The 17,821-nt window shown below is 37.9% G+C and overlaps 1 protein-coding gene across 1 annotated transcript; it reads left to right on the top strand.

Annotated features, from left to right (window-relative positions):
- Nucleotides 1-1,578: 1,578 nt before the first annotated feature.
- Nucleotides 1,579-16,815, top strand: LOC100338426 (vomeronasal type-2 receptor 116). The gene is made up of 6 exons (XM_089313650.1): nt 1,579-1,664; nt 6,345-6,705; nt 8,045-8,851; nt 12,327-12,554; nt 13,998-14,121; nt 15,902-16,815. The coding sequence occupies exons 1-6, from the start codon at nt 1,579-1,581 to the stop codon at nt 16,813-16,815; spliced, it is 2,520 nt and encodes an 839-aa protein (XP_089169776.1).
- Nucleotides 16,816-17,821: the final 1,006 nt, after the last annotated feature.

Here is a 17,821-nt window from a genome sequence, read left to right as displayed (position 1 = left end):
ATGACACCTAACATAGGTTCTAAAATGGGCATTGCATCCATGCAAGCCTTTGATTCCCACTGGGAAAAATTTACTGCCTTCCATAGCCGGCCTTCATCTTTATATGCTGTATTTAAGCACTTAATAATAGTGTAAGGAGGTCACACACACAACCTTAAAAGTGCTGGTTCTAAGGTACATTTGTGGTAGATGGTTCCTTCCATATGACAACCTACTTCCGTACAAGAGCTCCCTTCGCAATCCATGGATCCCTGATCGGCCTGTATGCTAATTTTTTCTTTTACTAGGATATTTAGAGGTTCCTTTAATGTCTTTATTGTACCGTCACAGGTCATAGTAATATTATCTGAATTGCTTCTGCATGTGAAATTTGAACATCTTATTTTTTCTGTCTTACATGAACTTTCTATTAATTCTATTATTTTCTGTTCCCACAATTTGGTGAGCTCCATTACCTGTGTGGTCCATTGGATAGTTTTATTCCTATGGTACCATATATTGGAAAGAGTCCCTGGAAGTTCACATCCTATATTTGGCACCTTCAACTCACAGGTCCACGGTACTTCCCTTATGCCAGGAATCGTATAGGCTGGAGGGATTTCAACAAAGCCCAACATTTGAGAGTGCACTACTGGTAATATCACTAACATTATTAAGGGTATGAATCTCACTTTTATAAGAGGCCGCGATTTTTACTTACCTGTGTGTATCTTACCTGGCTCCCATTCAGTTAGTTTCTCTTTTATTTCCTGCAATTGTTACTGCAATTCTCCTGCCTTTTATTCTTGTTGTTCTTTTGGGAGTCCCCCCATGTTCCTTCCTGTATCATCTTTATATGTCTAATTAGCCCACAGTTATAACATTTTAAAGGAGGTCTATTGGCTTCCCTCCCATGGCATTCTCTCTCCGTATGACCTCTTTTTCCACATTTATGGCAATTTCCTTTAAATGTATTAGAGCTTCCCTTTTCATCTCCCACCTTTAATGCTTCTGCCAGCATTGCCATCTTATAGGCTGTGGACCTAAACTCTCGATAAGCACACATTTTATCCTCTAAGGAGTCTTCTGGTCTTAAATTTCTAAGCATTTTCTTGCATTCATCATTGGCATTTTGAATGCTCATGGTGCTCTTTAAGTACTCCCTTAATTCTTCTCTAGGTACCTCTAAGTCAATTTGAGAATATAGCCTGTCAATAAAATCAGAATAAGGTTCTTTCGGTCCTTGCCTTATGCTAACTGCTCTTGGAGCCCCACTAACTACCCCCTGGGTTTCTTGCATTGCCTTCATTATCCACTGACTGTATAGGGCTCGGGCATTATTAAATGCAGGATCAGCTGCTTCCTGTGGCGTCATGCCTATTCCCCTTGGTCAGATGTTAATGATGATGGTCCTGCTGTGCCAGCTGGCAGGGGTGGGTGTTCATCCCACATTGCTGCTTTTTTTCTTATTTTTTCTAAAATTAACTGTTTCTCTGATGCTGCCCCTGGTATTACATTTAGAAGCATATTTATATCTACCGATGTAACATTTACTGAGACTACACCAAAATAAGTAATGGTAGGGGCTCCTGTTAAGCCATGTTCCTGTACCTGCTTTCCCAAGCTGAAATTGCTCTAGGACCCAATGGTTCATATTCTATGTTTCCAGCTCACACTACTACAGGGTAGGCTGCTTGCTCTTTCATTCTTTCTTCAGTCATAGTGGGCAAAGGCTCATGCCGTGAAGGTCTGTCTCGAAAGTCTGCAATCATGTTATACTGGCTACAGGCTTCCTAAGTGTTCTTAGGACATAGCTCTTTCCAACAGCAGACAAGCACCTTAAGGGTCTAGGCTGCGCACTTATAACCCTTCTCCCTTTAGAAGAAAGTCCTTTAACATCTTCTCTATGTCTTCTACTCTCCTAAGACTAGAGAAGTCACGTTCTGTACAAGCTACTGCCAGCTTACAAGCTCATGTTACATTACCTGGTGTGTAGCATTTTACTCTTTTTCCTTTCTGTGTTTGTCCTGGGAAGACTTTTACCTTTCCCATTCGATCTAGTGCCCTCTTATATTCTTTAGACTGGGACGTCCCACCCATCGTGGTCTTTTTCAACCACTGCTACCCACCCTTCTCTCGTCTTCTCAAGGGTGTGTCTCCTTCCACTGCCTCAGTCGAGTGCCTGTTTGGGCGCCAACTGTCGGTTTCCTGATCATTAACAACTGGCCAGGAAGCCAACTACAGCTTCAACAAAGGAGACTAAGAAGACTGAGGTACACACCTTAAAGCTCTTTATTATGGCATCTAGAGGGATAGACTACTCAGCCAAACTCCTGAGGGCACAAGGCACTATGGACCAGGAGAGTCCCCGCAGGCACAAGGCACTACAGACCTGGGAGAGAGACTGAGCAACCTCTGCTTACAGAGTCTGAGGGTCCACTTATATACAGTTTCTAAAGGTCAGCCCTGCCCAACTACTGCCCTCCCAGGGTCTCGTAGCTCTGGTGATGCGGTTTTGCGGTTTGGCAATTTCCTCTTGCAGGGCAGCTTAGAGTGCAGCTTCTTTGTCTTCGTAATTCCCTGACGGTGCAGGATTCCCATAGTCACAGCATTCAGGGGATTTTCTCTCTTCTCTACAATCCTCCTCATTTATGAAGCAAGCCACCCAATTCCCAGAGCCAGCTGCCTTCCCAACAGAGGTCAGTTGTTTCTCAACATTGGCTAGCTGAGTCTGGTGCTTTGGTGGCGGTCAGAAAGGGAAGCAACACACTCTCCATTCATGCAGTTAATTTTGTGCACCCTGTCCCCCATCAGCTCTCCATCCCAGACTCGAAGTTAGGGAAGACCACAAAGTTCTTCCTTAGACAAAATTCATCAGTGGTGCACGGGACAACTGCAGCATCCACTCACCTTATTCTGGGAAGCTCCACTCACCTTATTCTGGGAAGCAATCCTTTTACTTCTAATGTAGGACTGCCTTCAGGATTACCTCTAGGTCTGGTCTGGAGGTTATGAATTCTCTCGACTTTTTGTTGTCTTGTAAAAGTCTTATTTCTGCTTCACTTTTAAAAGATAGTTTTGCCAGATGTAGTATTGTAAGTTCTTTTCTTCCATAATCTTGAATATATCATTCCATTTTTTTCACACCTGTAGAGTTTCAGAGAATTCTGCTGTTAGACTATTAGATTTTCCCTGATACATAACTTGACAATTTTGTCTTATGCCTTTGGGGATCTTTCACTAACCTTGATTTTTGCCAATGTGTCTAAAATATGCCTTGTAGAAAGTCTCTATTGTTTATCCTGGATGGGGTCTTTTGAGCTTCCAATATTTGGTTGTTCATATTCCCTTCAAAACTTTTCATCATTTCATTCAGTACTGTCTCAACATCATTTTCCTTCTCTTTTCCTTCAGGTATCACTATAATAGGAATATTTGTTCACCTAGTGAAATTATACATATTCCACAGGTTTTCTTTGTTTAATATACTTTCTCTTTTTTTGCCTGTTTTATTTCAAATTTCAAGTTCTCAGGATCAGAAATTCTTTCATTGACTTGGCCTATTTTGTTGGTAAATTTCTCAATTGTGTTTTTTTTTTTTATTTAGATGATAGAACCTTTTATCTCCAAAATTTGTTTGTCTCTTTTTAACTATTTTTTCTCTATTTCATATTTCTAATTCATATCATGCACAATTTTCCTTGTTTCTCTGAGTTGACTTTATGTACTTTATCTCATTGCAATTCATTAGGATCATTATTTTGAATCATTATTCAGGAAATCATAATTTCTTTCACATCAGAATCTACTTTTGGAGAGCTATTGTGTTCTTTTGGAGGTTCCATGCTTCTTTGCCTCTTCACTTGCATCATGTACCTACATGGACATCTGCACATGTAATTGAACAGTTTATAATTTATGGAGTACCTTTCATGGGAAAACAGGGTTCCACTTGTGTAGTTTCTTTGACTTTATTTGTAGGTAACCCCAGAACTCTAACCTCAAAAGGATCTTTTCTGGTCTAATCAATATCAGTAATTCCATGTGTCCAACAATGGTCTTGTCTCTGACGGTTCATTGAGGTAGTGATCGTACTTTCTAATGGATGAGAGCTTCCAAAGATGTGTGTCTTCAGACCCCAGATACTTGTATGTAATTTTCACTAAGGCTTGTGGTGACAGTAGCCACATTCCTAGTCTGTTATGCACTTGAAGGGCTGTCCTACTATGTCTCCAGACAAGCCTGAGTGATGCAGGTGCTTCTGGAACTGATAGTTGTGGACCTGCAACTTAGTGATGTGAATGGGAAGTAATACTGAGTAGTAACACTGGGACTTACAGCACCAAAATCCTCAGCCCTATCTCTTGTAAATATAAAAGGAGACGTTGCTCAGTTCCTAAAGAGTAAATACAGGTCATCATGGGGATTGACAGGTGTCAGTCTGGAACTCTGAAGTGTAGACAAGATTTCCCCTGACTCTGAAGATTACATAGAAATGACTTTGAGGATTGTAATGCTAACAGTCACAACCCAGGATCTGCAAGACAGGATAGGTATCTTATCCATGTAGCAAAGTAAAAACAGATTATGCTGGGACTGTGTACTGGCAGCATCGGTCTTGTAGCAGTGGAACAGAGACAGAGCCTTCATCAGACCCTGCAGGAAAAGCATAGGTGCTCCAAGACTTAGAGAGCCAACAGTAACAGTGAAAGAGCAGCAGGATGCTGTAGAGACCTAACCCATAAAAAGCTATGTATCAAGGAAATCCAATAGTCTAACAGCAGAATTCTCGTTAGAAACTCTGCAGGTGATAAAAGAATGGAATGCTATATTCTAGATCTTGAAAGTAAATTTATTATATTCTGAATTTCTATTAAGATGAAATGAGGATCATGGTAATTGGAGAATTCCTCACTGTGTTAGGTTACAGTTATTATAAATAGTGTAAATAGTAGTAATGAATACTGGCAATGCAGCCTATATCAGGGCTTTAGTAGAATATGGAAAATAATCCTACACATCTCATTTTAAAGCTGATGATTCTTACAGATTTTCTATTGCATTTGTGCAGGACCTAAAGTTTAACACCTTGCATGCTTCTTCTAGGGGAATAGAATTATGTCCAGCTGACAGCAAGAACTACAAATAGTGTAGAAGAGAATAAAAATTTTTCCTACAAAAAGAAAAAACATCACAATAATGTAAAATGATGAAAAATTTAAAAACTAATGTTCTTGATTTATCCTTCAACTAAATTAAATAAAACATTGTGTAGATCTCAATAGTCTAACTTGCACTGGATATACATAGGGTATAACAAGACTGCAATAGGAACTAAAAATCTTTCTGGTTCCAGTGTTTATATAAAGGCAACATTTCTTTAGGCAAAAGTAGAAAAATTCAATTCCATATGTAAAAATAATATACACAAGGTTATTTTACTATAGAAAAATTAATTGTTCCTAAATATAAAATTCTGCCATTTGGGACCTGTATAAAAATGTTTCATAAAAATGTAATACAAATTTCATCACATAATATTATTAATCCCAACATCAAAACATATGAATCAATGCAGATGAACTAAAGTATGGTTGGATAAATATGTATAGCATGACAAAATTTATTGAGAAGAGTTTTTATAAGATTCAAATTATAGATGGAATATAAAAAATAGAAGATATTCAGACCAATAATAAAGAAAAAACAAAAGAATCATTCTGAGAATGATAGGACATCCATAATCTTGGACACATAGAGTGTGATTACTCTTATTAAATTCCAAAAAGATCTCATAATTTTGGTGAAGACACCTAGAAAAATTCAGAGAACTTTCAAGCATAAAATGTGAATTGATGAGGATAATTCAGTGCAGAGAAAAAACTGAAAACTAAACGAATGTCATGAATTATCTAACAATGAATTAGAAGTCCTGAATCAAATGTTTATTTCCAAGGTAAATGTAACTTAGCAAATCTGCATTCCTCAGTTGATATATTACAATATAAAATTATAGGTTGTCACCCTGAAAAATGATTCAGTATGGTTAGAGAGGATACCACTCCCCAATGTTTGAACAACTAGCAACATAGGGGTCATATAAACTATCCAAGAACTAAAAGAAAATAAAAAATTATTTCATCTTAGTTTCTGTCTTCAAGGAGAGATGGGTTCCCGTATTTTGATAAATAAAGACTTTTCTAAAGAGTTAATGAAGATGAGTGTATGCATGACACACTTTCACAGGAATCAAAATGCCATTTCAAGATCTTCCAGAGATCTTGGAACCTAAGTCCTGCCATTTCAATGTGCCAGGGCTGAAGGACCACTGAATGGAAGCCTGAGTATGCCCATTGCAACTTCAGGGCTTGGTTGGGGGTCTTCCCTGAAGTCCATGATCTGACCCTTCTCTGTAATGCTGCCCCTCTACCTAGGTGGTTGTGGAAGAACTACCAGTATGTGCTGACCTTTCACTTTGCCATCCATGAGATCAATAAAGACAGTCACCTACTCCCCAATTTGTCTTTGGGCTTCCAGTTCTACAATGCCTTTCCCAGTGACCAGTTCACCTTGTGGAGCACTCTGAGTTGGCTTTCTGGAGACTATATACTTCTTCCTAACTACACTTGCCAGACACAAGAAAAATCAGTTGCAATTATTGCTGGAAGTACAGCAGCATTTTCTGCTGAAATTGGAACGCTGTTGGAGCTCTACAAAATCCCACAGGTAAATGTGCTGTGAATTCTGTAGAGAAATACTTGAATCTCCCTCATTACCATTTTCTCACCTCTGATGAATGGGAAATGTGGAAGCCAACTGTACACATCCCACCATGGTTTAAAACAGATACCCAGGAATCTCCAGCATTGTGAAATTATTAACAGATGAAAGGAGAGTAAGAACGGGAATGAGGGATGGATATGGAGATCCTTCACTCAGATTACTTTCTAGTGCCAATACATCCATCCAGGAATATTGACTGTAGAACACTCAGAGCTCTGTGCCTCAAAGGAGCTATCCGTATCAAAGGGGAATATTCTATCGTAGGATAGGGCTATCTACAGAGGTATGCACAAGCAAAAGATTGTTAGGTGTGGAGACACAAAGACCTAGATATCTGGTTTCCCTTAAAGGCAACATTGAAAATCAGATTTCCAAAAAGATACTAATAAGTGATTGAGGTTAAGCAGTTAGTTAGAGTAGTGTTCATTGACTGTCTACCCAATTCTGACTTGCATCTACCCAAGCAGATTTCTACACAGGTCTACCAGCAAATGTTTCATTTGCAACTCCTCATATCACAAATTTTTATTTGAGAAGTAGAAAAACAAGGATAGCCAGAGACACTGAAACAGCTGGTTTACTCACTAAATATTCACCATAATGCTTGTTTAGCTGTAGATTGCAGAATCTGAAATCTGGGAAATCAATCCAGGTCTCCTATATGGGTATAAGGATCTTAATTAATTAAGTCACCACTACTGCCTTCCAAGTTCTGTATTCCTGCCAAACACAGATCACAGCAACATAAGAGAATGTGGGGCTTGAAAACTATTTTACCAAAAATCAAAGATGGCAATTTATTGTGTTCTTCATGATAAATTATGTTATGTTGTAAAACTAAGTTAACTTCAAAGTATTAAGAGAATAGTGCACTAAAGATTTATTTCTCTGTTGGAGTTTATTTCCCATACTGGTTGCTGGGGGAGTAGGCTCTGGTCCACAAGTCTCACAGAGTGAGAATAAGGAAAAAAACAACTATCTTAGTGATACTGCACCCAAAGTAAATGCATTCCCACTGCAGGACATTAAGAACATATAAGGATCTCATGCATTTTTAACATTATGAATGATGGATTCATTTCTTCTAAAAGTGGTTGACTTTGGGAATGTTTTTTCTGTGTGTAGAATGAGAGAACTGCATTATCTCCACAGCAGTCTCCTTGTACCCAATAATATTCTGCTCACATACTTCTCTTTAACAAATATCTTTCACCCTCCCCAACAGAGATAATTCCAAATGCCACTGAAATTATAGTCACGATAATTATTTTTTTTGTTTCAGCTAACATATGGCCCCTTTGATCCCATGCTAAATGACAAAGACCAGTTTCCATCTCTCTATCAGATGGCTATCAATGATAGTTCTCTAGTTTATGGAATGATCTCCTTGTTGCTGCATTTTGGCTGGACCTGGGTGGCACTCTTTGTATCTGATGATATGAAAGGAGAGTGGTTCCTTCAAGATCTCAAAGCAGAGATGGTTAAAAAAGGTCTCTGTGTGGCCTTCGAAGTGAAACTCCCTGCCACTAAGAGAATGTTTGCATCAACTGATATCAGTTTCATGACTAGGCTCAGAAGTTCATCTGCAAATGTCCATATACTATATGGAGAAGTAAGGAGCCTCATCAATGTGGACATTGCAGGACCATACTTTTTAACCACAGGAAAGGTGTGGGTCATGGCAGCAAAGTGGGATATTGTTGTACATGAGACATACCATATGCTACATTCTTTGCACGGAGGCTTCTCATTTTCTCCCCACAGGGGAGAAATCCCTGGCTTCAAACATTTCCTAAAGACAGTGAACCCTTCCCAGTACCCAGAAGACTTCTACCTCAGTAAACTGTGGCTCCACATTTTTGGCTGTTCACCTGCTGGGTCACTTTGTGGAAAAATTGGAGTGTGCCCACCAAATGCTTCCATTGAGTTTTTCCCTGGAGACATTGACATGATGACCATATCTGACTCCAGTTATTTGGTCTACAATGCAGTGTATGCAGTTGCCCATGTCCTCCATAACATACTTTTGGAGAAAGCAGAAGCAGGATCCCCAGGAGATATAGCCCAGCCTATGCTTCTTCCCTGGCAGGTAAATATACCCCCAGAACAGGACATGTATTGAGCACCTGATGGCATCTGATTGCTTTTATGTCAAGATCATTAAGATCCAGAATAATAGAAAATGTTTTTCACATCACTCTAGTTTTTGATATCACTGTAATTATTATTTGTATTTGAAGAATTCTGAAGATAGACTAGGAATTCAAATTCTGTTATGACATTATCAAAATGATTTTTTTTAATTTTTTAAATTTTTTTATTTAGTAAATATAAATTTCCAAAGTACAGTTTATGGATTACAATGGCTTCGCCCCCACCATAATTTCCCTCCCACTCGCACCCCTACCAGCTCCCACTCCCTCTCCCATTCCATTCACATCAAGATTCACTTTCAATTCTCTTTATATACAGAAGATCAATTCAGTATATATTTAGTAAAGATTTCATCAGTTTGCACCCACACAGAAACACAAAGTGTAAAATACTGTTTCAGTACTAGTTATAGCATTACTTCACATTGGACAACACACTAAGGACAGATCCCACATGAGAAGTAAGTACACAGTGACTCCTGCTGTTGACTTAACAATTTGACACTCTTGTTTATGGCGTCAGTAATCTCCCTATGCTCTAGTCATGAGTTGCCAAGGCTATGGAAGCCTTTTGAGTTCGCCGACTTCAATCTTATTCCAACAGGGTCATAGTCAAAGTGGAAGTTCTCTCCTCCCTTCAGAGAAAGGTACCTCCTTCTTTGATGGCCCCGTTCTTTCCACTGGGATCTCACTCGCACAGATCTTTCATTTAGTTTTTTTTGTTTGGTTTTTTTTTGTTTGTTTGTTTGTTTTTGCCAGAGTGTCTTGGCTTTCCATGCCTGAAATACTCTCAGAGCTCTTCAGCCAGATCTGAATGCCTTAAGGGCTGATTCTGAGGCCAGAGTGCTATTTAGGACATCTGCCATTCTATGAGTCTGCTGTGTATCTCGCTTCCCATGATGGATCGTTCTCTCCCTTTTTGATTCTATCAGTTAGTATTAGCAGACATTAGTCTTGTTTGTGTGATCCCTTTGACTCTTAGACCTATCAGTGTGATCAACTGTGACCTGAAATTGATCACTTGGACTAGTGAGATGGCATTGGTACATGCCACCTTGATGGGATTGTATTGGAATCCCCTGGCACGTTTCTAACTCCACCATTTGGGGCAAGTCCGATTTTTTTATTTATTTTTTTGACAGACAGAGTTAGACAGTGAAAGAGAGACAGACAGAGAGAAAGGTCTTCCTTTTTCTGTTGGTTCACCCCCCAAATGGCTGCTATGGCTGGCACATTGCAGCCCGCGTGCTGTGCTGATCCGAAGCCAGGAGACAGGTACTTTTCTCCTGGTCTCCCATGCGGGTGCAGGGCCCAAGGGTTTGGACCATCCTCCACTGCACTCCGGGCCACAGCAGAGAGCTGGACTGGAAAAGGAGCAAACGGGACAGAATCCGGTGCCCCAACTGGGACTAGAACCCGGGGTGCCAGCGCCACAGGTGGAGGATTAGCCTATTGAGCCACGGCACTGGCCTATCAAAATGATTTTAAAGATTTATGTTTTATTTATTTGAAAGACAGAGTTACAGAGAGAAGAGGAAAGACAGAGCAAGAGGGGAGGGAGGGAGAGAGACAGATAGAGAGAGAGAGAATCTTCCACCTGTTGATTCACTCCCCAAATGGCCCCAGTGGCTGGAGCTGTGCTAGGCCAAAGCCAGGAGCTGGAGCTTCTTCTGGGTCTTCAATATGGGTTCAGGGACCCAAGCACTAGTGCCACCTTCTGTTGTTTTCCCAGGTGCAATAACAGGGCATTGGATCAGAACTGGAGCAGCCAGGACTCAAACTGGTGCCTCTATGGGATGCCAGCATCATAGGTGGAAGTTTAATCTGCTATGCCACAATGCCGGCCCCTATAACAATATTTTTTATTGTAGGATGATATGCTGTAAAATATTCTAATACAACTAGTGACAAAGCATAAGAAGAAAAACTTGATTAAAACTATTCTTCAGAATGCAGGCAAAACCAGAAAATATGGCCTGTGGACCATATCTCACAGCAACTATTTCATATATATGTATATGTATGTGTGTATACACATGCATACTCTGTGAACTATTCCCTCTATGAGAAATTTTGAGAGAAAATATAAATGGATTCTAGATAATACTAATATTGATTTTGAGAAATCAAGTGATGTTAGGCATGACTACTTTTAGAAAATCTGTAGCCATGAGGGATCAAAGACTGACACCCCATTGTTAAATATAAGAACTCTGAGGATATACCTAAGCACAAGGTATGTCCCTTGGGTTACAGATTAATTTGTCTGGATTTTAGTCCTGTATATTTGAATCCATTACCTATTTATAAAATATATTTAGAATTTCCTGTCTGCTCATAGAAGGAAAAAATAAATTTATCAAATTTATTGAACAAAATGAATTTCAAGCCTGTATAAAGGAAATAGGCATATGTAAAAATTCGTATCATGAAGAGTACTTCTCCATATAATTTCTATGATTACATATAATAATAATCTTTGATATACCATTTGAGCTTTGCTTGTATGTTACTTAGAAAAGTAAGTGACTTTGTCAAGTGGTCTTTTAAAGATAACACATATATTATTTGGGATTCATTTATTCCAATTTAATGAAGATATAATAATAGATATTTAAAAAATAAGACATTAATTTTATCCCATAGCATATGTCATGAGACCCAGAAGGTAAAGAAAAACACACATTAATAACATCCTATCATCAACAGATTTGAAATTTTGTTTTTGGTCATACAATGTACTCTGTAACATCAAAAGATATGCCTATTTTCTACAAAAAGCAATTCAAGGGTAGAGAGAGAGAAAAAAAACCTCTGTTCATTATATTCAAGCTAAATTGAGGTATAAAAGTTATAATATATGGACATATATATCATAGAATTTTATGTTTGGACCTACCTAAACTATCAGCAATATTCAGTTTTTAGAAAATATTTATTATGAAAATCTTTTCATGGATTTCTAATTAAGCTAACTGAAAGACACTAATATTTAATTCAATTATATTACATTCCAAATATTATACACATATGCATATACCTGTTATACCACCACCACAATGAAGGTATTTAACATATAAATCCATGTTGTGCCCAAATGAAAGTATTAGGGTTAGTTTCCACAAAGTCTCAACTAAAGTTCCATGAAGAAGTTTGCAAAAGATCCCAAAAGTCACTCTCTAGGCCACACCTTACAATTTTTCTGATTGTAATAAATACTCCCTATTGGGTTTGTGAAATAAAAACCATCTACAAATTGAACTCATATGATGGTGACAACCCAAACAAAACCCAAACCTCTATAAAAATCTAAAAACTATTAGGGAGGAGGAAAATGATTCCTTAGTACATATGCACTCCCTGCTACTCCTTTGAATTCTCTCCCTCTTTCCAATTATGTTTGTCCTTCAGCTTCATCCATTTTTAAAGAAAATAAAATTTACTAACAGTGCTGGGGATGACATATCCTTCCATGAATCAAGAGACCATATGGCACAGTATGATGTCCAGAACATTGGAAATTTTCCTGGTGGTCTTCAGTTGTTGGTTAAAATCGGAGAGTTTTCCTCCAAGAGTCCACATGACCAAGTCTTGGTCATCAGTGAAGAGATGATAGAATGGCCTCTTGCATTCAAAGAGGTAAGATTCTGTATCAATGTTGAGCACATACCGGATGATCTGAATAGATTACTGAGACAAGATTAAGTGTGACGCTTTTAAATTCCCATTTCATATCTCAGCTTCAAAATATATGGTATTATACATATTCTGAGATAACATGTATAGAAAGTGTAATTATGTATATGCTACTGGTTTATTTTTTTTGGTTGGATCATATTTATTCATACAGCAACTGAGCAAAAAGAATACACAAAATTAATGAGTAGAGATCAAAATATATACCTAGAGATATTAAGTATGTTCTACTTACATTCTGAAATCCTTAATCACATATGATGCAGGTACTCATTATTTTAATATACTATGAACACAATTGAATTATGAATTGACATTATTTACCTCTTTGTATATATTATTCCAATTTTCATTTTTAATTGTGCATGTCATTCAGTCTTCAATATATGTTGTACATAAATCTCAAAGCTTTGAGCATGATTTCTGTCATTTTTTCACAACTGGACTATACCAGGCAATATTTTGTGTGATTTATATAACATCATTGTTTGCATCCCAAATGAGTTAGTAGTTTCCAGAATCTGTGCTCTCTCTAAACTGAGAAGCCCAGAAGTAAAACAAAATCCATAGTTTACAACACAATATCATGATTTTTGCTTTGAGTACATTCAAAAGTGTGCGTACACGTCTTACGATCCTTTTATGGACAATATAAAATCTTCTATACAAACACCAGTGAGAACATGATGAAAATACACTAAGACATTCAAGTTCTCTTAATCATTACAACATAGAAACCTTCACTGAAAATGCTTTGAATGAAATGATTCAACAAGTGGGGATAAATACTCAGAATGAAGGTGGTGATCTATGAAATTCAAGTAATCAGGGCTAGCACCGTGGCCCACTTGGTTAATCCTCCACCTGCAGTGCCAGCATCCCATATGGGCACCAGGTTCTAGTTCCAGTTGCTCCTCTTCCAGTCCAGCTCTCTGCTGTGGCCCGGGAAGGCAGTGGAGGATGGTCCAAGTGCTTGGGCACCTGCACCTGCATGGGAGGCAAGGAGAAAGTACCTGGCTCCTGGCCTTGGACTGGCGTAGCTCTGGCTGTAGCGGCCATTTGGGGGATGAACCAATGGAAGGAAGACCTTTCTCTCTGTGTCTCTCTCACTCTATAACTCTGTCAAATAAAAAAAAACATACTTTAAAAAAAGAAATTAATCAGATACCTTCATAATATTTGATAAAATGTTGATAAAGCAGGAAACTTGATCATAAAAACCTCAATTATATGTCTAAGTAGTATCAGCACAATATGGGTTGTGAGATATACTGGCAAGCTGAAATTGCACATTAAGTTTCTGTTGTGACGGGGGAAATATTGACATCCTGTCAAAGTAACTGATGGTGTGCAAAATCATGACAAATGCTTCTCTTTTCTCCCCAGACTCCCAAATCTGTGTGTAGCCAGAGCTGTGTTCCTGGATTCAGAAAAGTGCCACAGGAAGGAAAACCTCTCTGCTGTTATACATGCATTCTTTGTCCAGAGAGAGACATTTCTAATCATACAGGTAGAAATACGTAACTTCTCCATTGAAAACTGTGCTTCTTAACTGTAAAAAAAAAAAAAAAAGGAAGCCAAAGATATTTTCAGTAGGATCATAGTGTATCATTGACTCAAAGCACACATTCACCCATTTTTTTCAATTAATCCATGTTAGGATCACTACCTCCACTCCAGTATATGTAGACTGTTTATTGGCAGTATTCAGCTTATGAAACTCATCTTTGGAAACGATGCTAGCAAACATCTGTCTTTACCATCCAGTGAGAGATAGTCCTAATTTGAGAACATCTATTGAACCATGCAAAAGTCTAATCATGAAATGAGAATATGTAATTATCAAAGTTATCTATGTGTCTCTAGAAACCTAAAAACAAGTATTTTAACAAGAACTAGTGCACTCAAAGTACTAGAAAACATTTTATTTCTCTTGCACCATAAATGTAGCATGATGCATTGTATTAAGTACACATAATTAATACCACAACATTGTTTCTTTTGTTGAAATAATGCAGTAAGGGAAAGAAACAAATGAAAACCTGGAAATGCAACATCCTAATAAAAGACAATTTGGTATCCCTAAGCTTCTTTTATGCTTTTGCATTCAATAACTATTTAATGAATTATGTATCAAAAATCTAATTATTGAAAAATGTAGAAATGTACTAGGCCTAATGGAAAATATTTCCATTGTTCAAAATACAGGAAATAAAGCTTGTAATGCTTTAAATTCTCAAAAGTACTACTCAATTACCATCATCTTTGCACAGAAACATTTGATTCAATCACTTCAGAGAGTGCAGAGATATTTTTAGGTATGAAGATAATCAAAAACTAATGACTTCCAGTATTGTTGCATGAGTGCCACCCCTAAAAACTGAATCAGACTTTTATGGCAGAAGTAGCCAAATAAATACTGATTTCTGAGTTTATGTAAAATGTAATTGAAACAGAGACATGCCCATTAGTTAAGATGTAGTCTATGACTTCTTTCATGATGTTACCACAGAAGTGAGATGTTTCAAGAGAGACAATATGGTGTGCAGGCCTCAAGTAATTCTGATGTGTCACATTACAAAAAATGTTAACAAGTCATCATGCTTTCAGTGATTAATGAGTGCAAAATTTAAAAAGTATAATTTAACTTTAATAAGTTAGTGAAAATAATATTTACTCTCAACATCATTATATAAAACCAACACAACTGCATTCAAATCCGAATGTCTTCTAGTCAGTCATAGCCTTTCAACATCTATATGGAAAAAATGACTAGAGGAATCTAGAGAAGTGAAAATGTAAAATGACAAAAGACTTGTTCTACCAGATATCAAGTAGTTTACAAAAAGAAAATTCTAGAAATTAGAATTTGACTGATAGTAAGATGTCCTCGAAGGTCTAGGCAATTTATTTATCCATCTGAATAGGACTAAGGAAACCCTTAAATCTGATTACCCTAGACAAATATCCTAACTCAAGGCAATATGCGATTTCCCATGAGAAATATATTGCAGACAGTAGAGGAAAAGATTGAGAGAATCCATGTCCTCAGAGATAAAACTGAGCCATAAGATGGGTCCACCTATCACCCCATTTGCCAAAGACCCTGTTTGAGTGGATGTGTTGATTGTATCTGAAGATGATCATTCTCCCTGAGTAAGGAGTGAATTAACATGCTCTAGTATGTCCTGATTTTACATCAGAGGCAGTCTGTACCATTGTACTCACATTTTGCACAACAGGGAAAAAATAAGAATTTGTGAAATTGAAACACTGAGTCTTTCCCACAGATGCAGAGCAGTGTAATCAGTGTTCAGAGGACGAGTACCCAAACAGTGAGAGAAATCGCTGCCTCTCCAAGCTGGTGACCTTCTTAGCTTTTGAGGAATCCCTTGGGATGGCTCTGACCTGCATGGCTCTGTGCTTCTCTGTCATCACAGCTGCAGTTTTGGGTGTCTTCGTGAAGCATCGAGAAACTCCAATAGTCAAGGCCAATAACCGGTCTCTCAGCTACATCTTGCTCATCTCCCTCCTCCTGTGCTTCCTCTGTTCCTTACTCTTCATTGGCCGCCCCAACACAGCCACTTGTATCCTCCAGCAAACAACATTTGGTCTTGTGTTCACAGTGGCTGTTTCCACTGTGCTGGCCAAAACAATTATTGTGATTCTGGCCTTCAAGATTATGAAACCTGGAAGAACAATGAGGCAGTTGCTGATATCAAGAGCTTCTAACTCTGTCATTCCTATCTGCTCCATGATCCAGCTGATTTTTTGTGGTATTTGGTTGGGAACCGCTCCTCCTTTTATTGACAGAGATGCACACTCTGAGCATGGCCACATCATCATTATGTGCAACAAGGGCTCAGTCACTGCCTTCTACTGTGTCCTAGGATACCTGGGCATCTTGGCCATGGGGAGCTTCACCGTGGCTTTCCTATCCAGGAATCTTCCTGACACATTCAATGAAGCCAAGTTCCTGACATTCAGCATGCTGGTGTTCTGCAGTGTCTGGGTCACCTTCCTCCCTGTCTACCACAGCACCAAGGGGAAGGTCATGGTGGCTGTGGAGGTCTTCTCCATCTTGGCCTCCAGTATGGGACTCCTGGGCTGCATATTTGTCCCCAAGTGCTACATTATTCTCATGAGACCTGAGATGAATACTTTAAAATATTTTAACAACAGAAAATGTTCTAAGATATTCTGAAGTTCTTTCTCAAGAGTATCTACCACGTATTCAGAGTTTGTAACCAAAAACCCACATTAAAGTAGCACTCTGATACTATAAAGTAACTAAAGTTAATTAAGCTAACTTATTCTCTTAAAAATTTTATTGAATGTGGTAGTTTAGTATTAACAGTTTTATGATCACATCCCACATTACAGTATCTGAGTTTGGCTCCTGGCCCCTGTTCCTGACCAGCTTCTGAATAATGTAAACCCTAGGAGGCAATGGTGATGGCTCAAGGAATTGAGTCCTTGTCACCCAAGAGAAAAACTTGTATTAATTCATTGGTTCTTGACTTTGGCTCATGCCAGTCCTAGCAATTTGTGTTATTGAGGAGTAAATCAGCACATGGTAGACCTCTGTGTGTGTCTGTCTCTTTATTGACCTTATCTGGGTGTGTCTCTGCACCTGTCACAGTAAATAACAGAGCTTATAAATTTTTTGAAATAAAATGAAGTGTCAATGTGTAAAACAAACATCAGATTACTGTCATGGCTACAGAAAGAAATGTCATTTTATAATAAAGGACTCTCCTTAAAATTTTGGATCTTGAATTAATTCCCATTTTATTTATCAATTTATAGGAAACATAAATGGTTATATATAGTAAGATATCTATGTTACACATGATTATGTTCTATTCCTTCTGGCTTATTCAGAGTTGTTTATTTCATGGTTGGCATCATACTTAAATTGAGATTTCTTTCCAGAATATAATACATTGATCATGTAGTATTCCTCTATGTGGAAACTGTCTTATCTAAAATAATTTATTATAAACTACCACTGTTTATTTTGAAATGTTATAACATACATACATATAGTTTTCATGAATACATAGTTCAAATTCTATAAATTTGCATTCTGTAAATTGACCGGTTTTTTTTTGTTCTTGCTTTTTCATGAATTATTTTTCCTGATTCTACAAGGGAGAGATGTTTGTATGAGCATGAAATTCCCATAGATGATAAAACCATTTTTAAGC

This window comes from Oryctolagus cuniculus, chromosome 15, assembly GCF_051225735.1.
Source record: "Oryctolagus cuniculus isolate XC-2025 breed Fujian yellow rabbit chromosome 15, ASM5122573v1, whole genome shotgun sequence".
In the NCBI taxonomy this organism is placed as follows: Eukaryota; Metazoa; Chordata; class Mammalia; order Lagomorpha; family Leporidae; genus Oryctolagus; species Oryctolagus cuniculus.
The sequence above is the reverse complement of the archived record's forward strand: the minus strand, read 5'-3'. Positions and strand labels throughout refer to the sequence as shown.

Excerpts from the sequence above, each read along its gene's own strand:
- LOC100338426 (XM_089313650.1), top strand. The coding sequence starts at position 1,579 with ATGTTCCTGTACCTGCTTTCCCAAGCTGAAATTGCTCTAGGACCCAAT. Across the intron at positions 1,665-6,344 it reads CCAGCTCACACTACTACAGG|GGCTTGGTTGGGGGTCTTCC; the intron begins GTAGGCTGCTTG and ends TTGCAACTTCAG. Across the intron at positions 14,122-15,901 it reads AGACATTTCTAATCATACAG|ATGCAGAGCAGTGTAATCAG; the intron begins GTAGAAATACGT and ends TCTTTCCCACAG.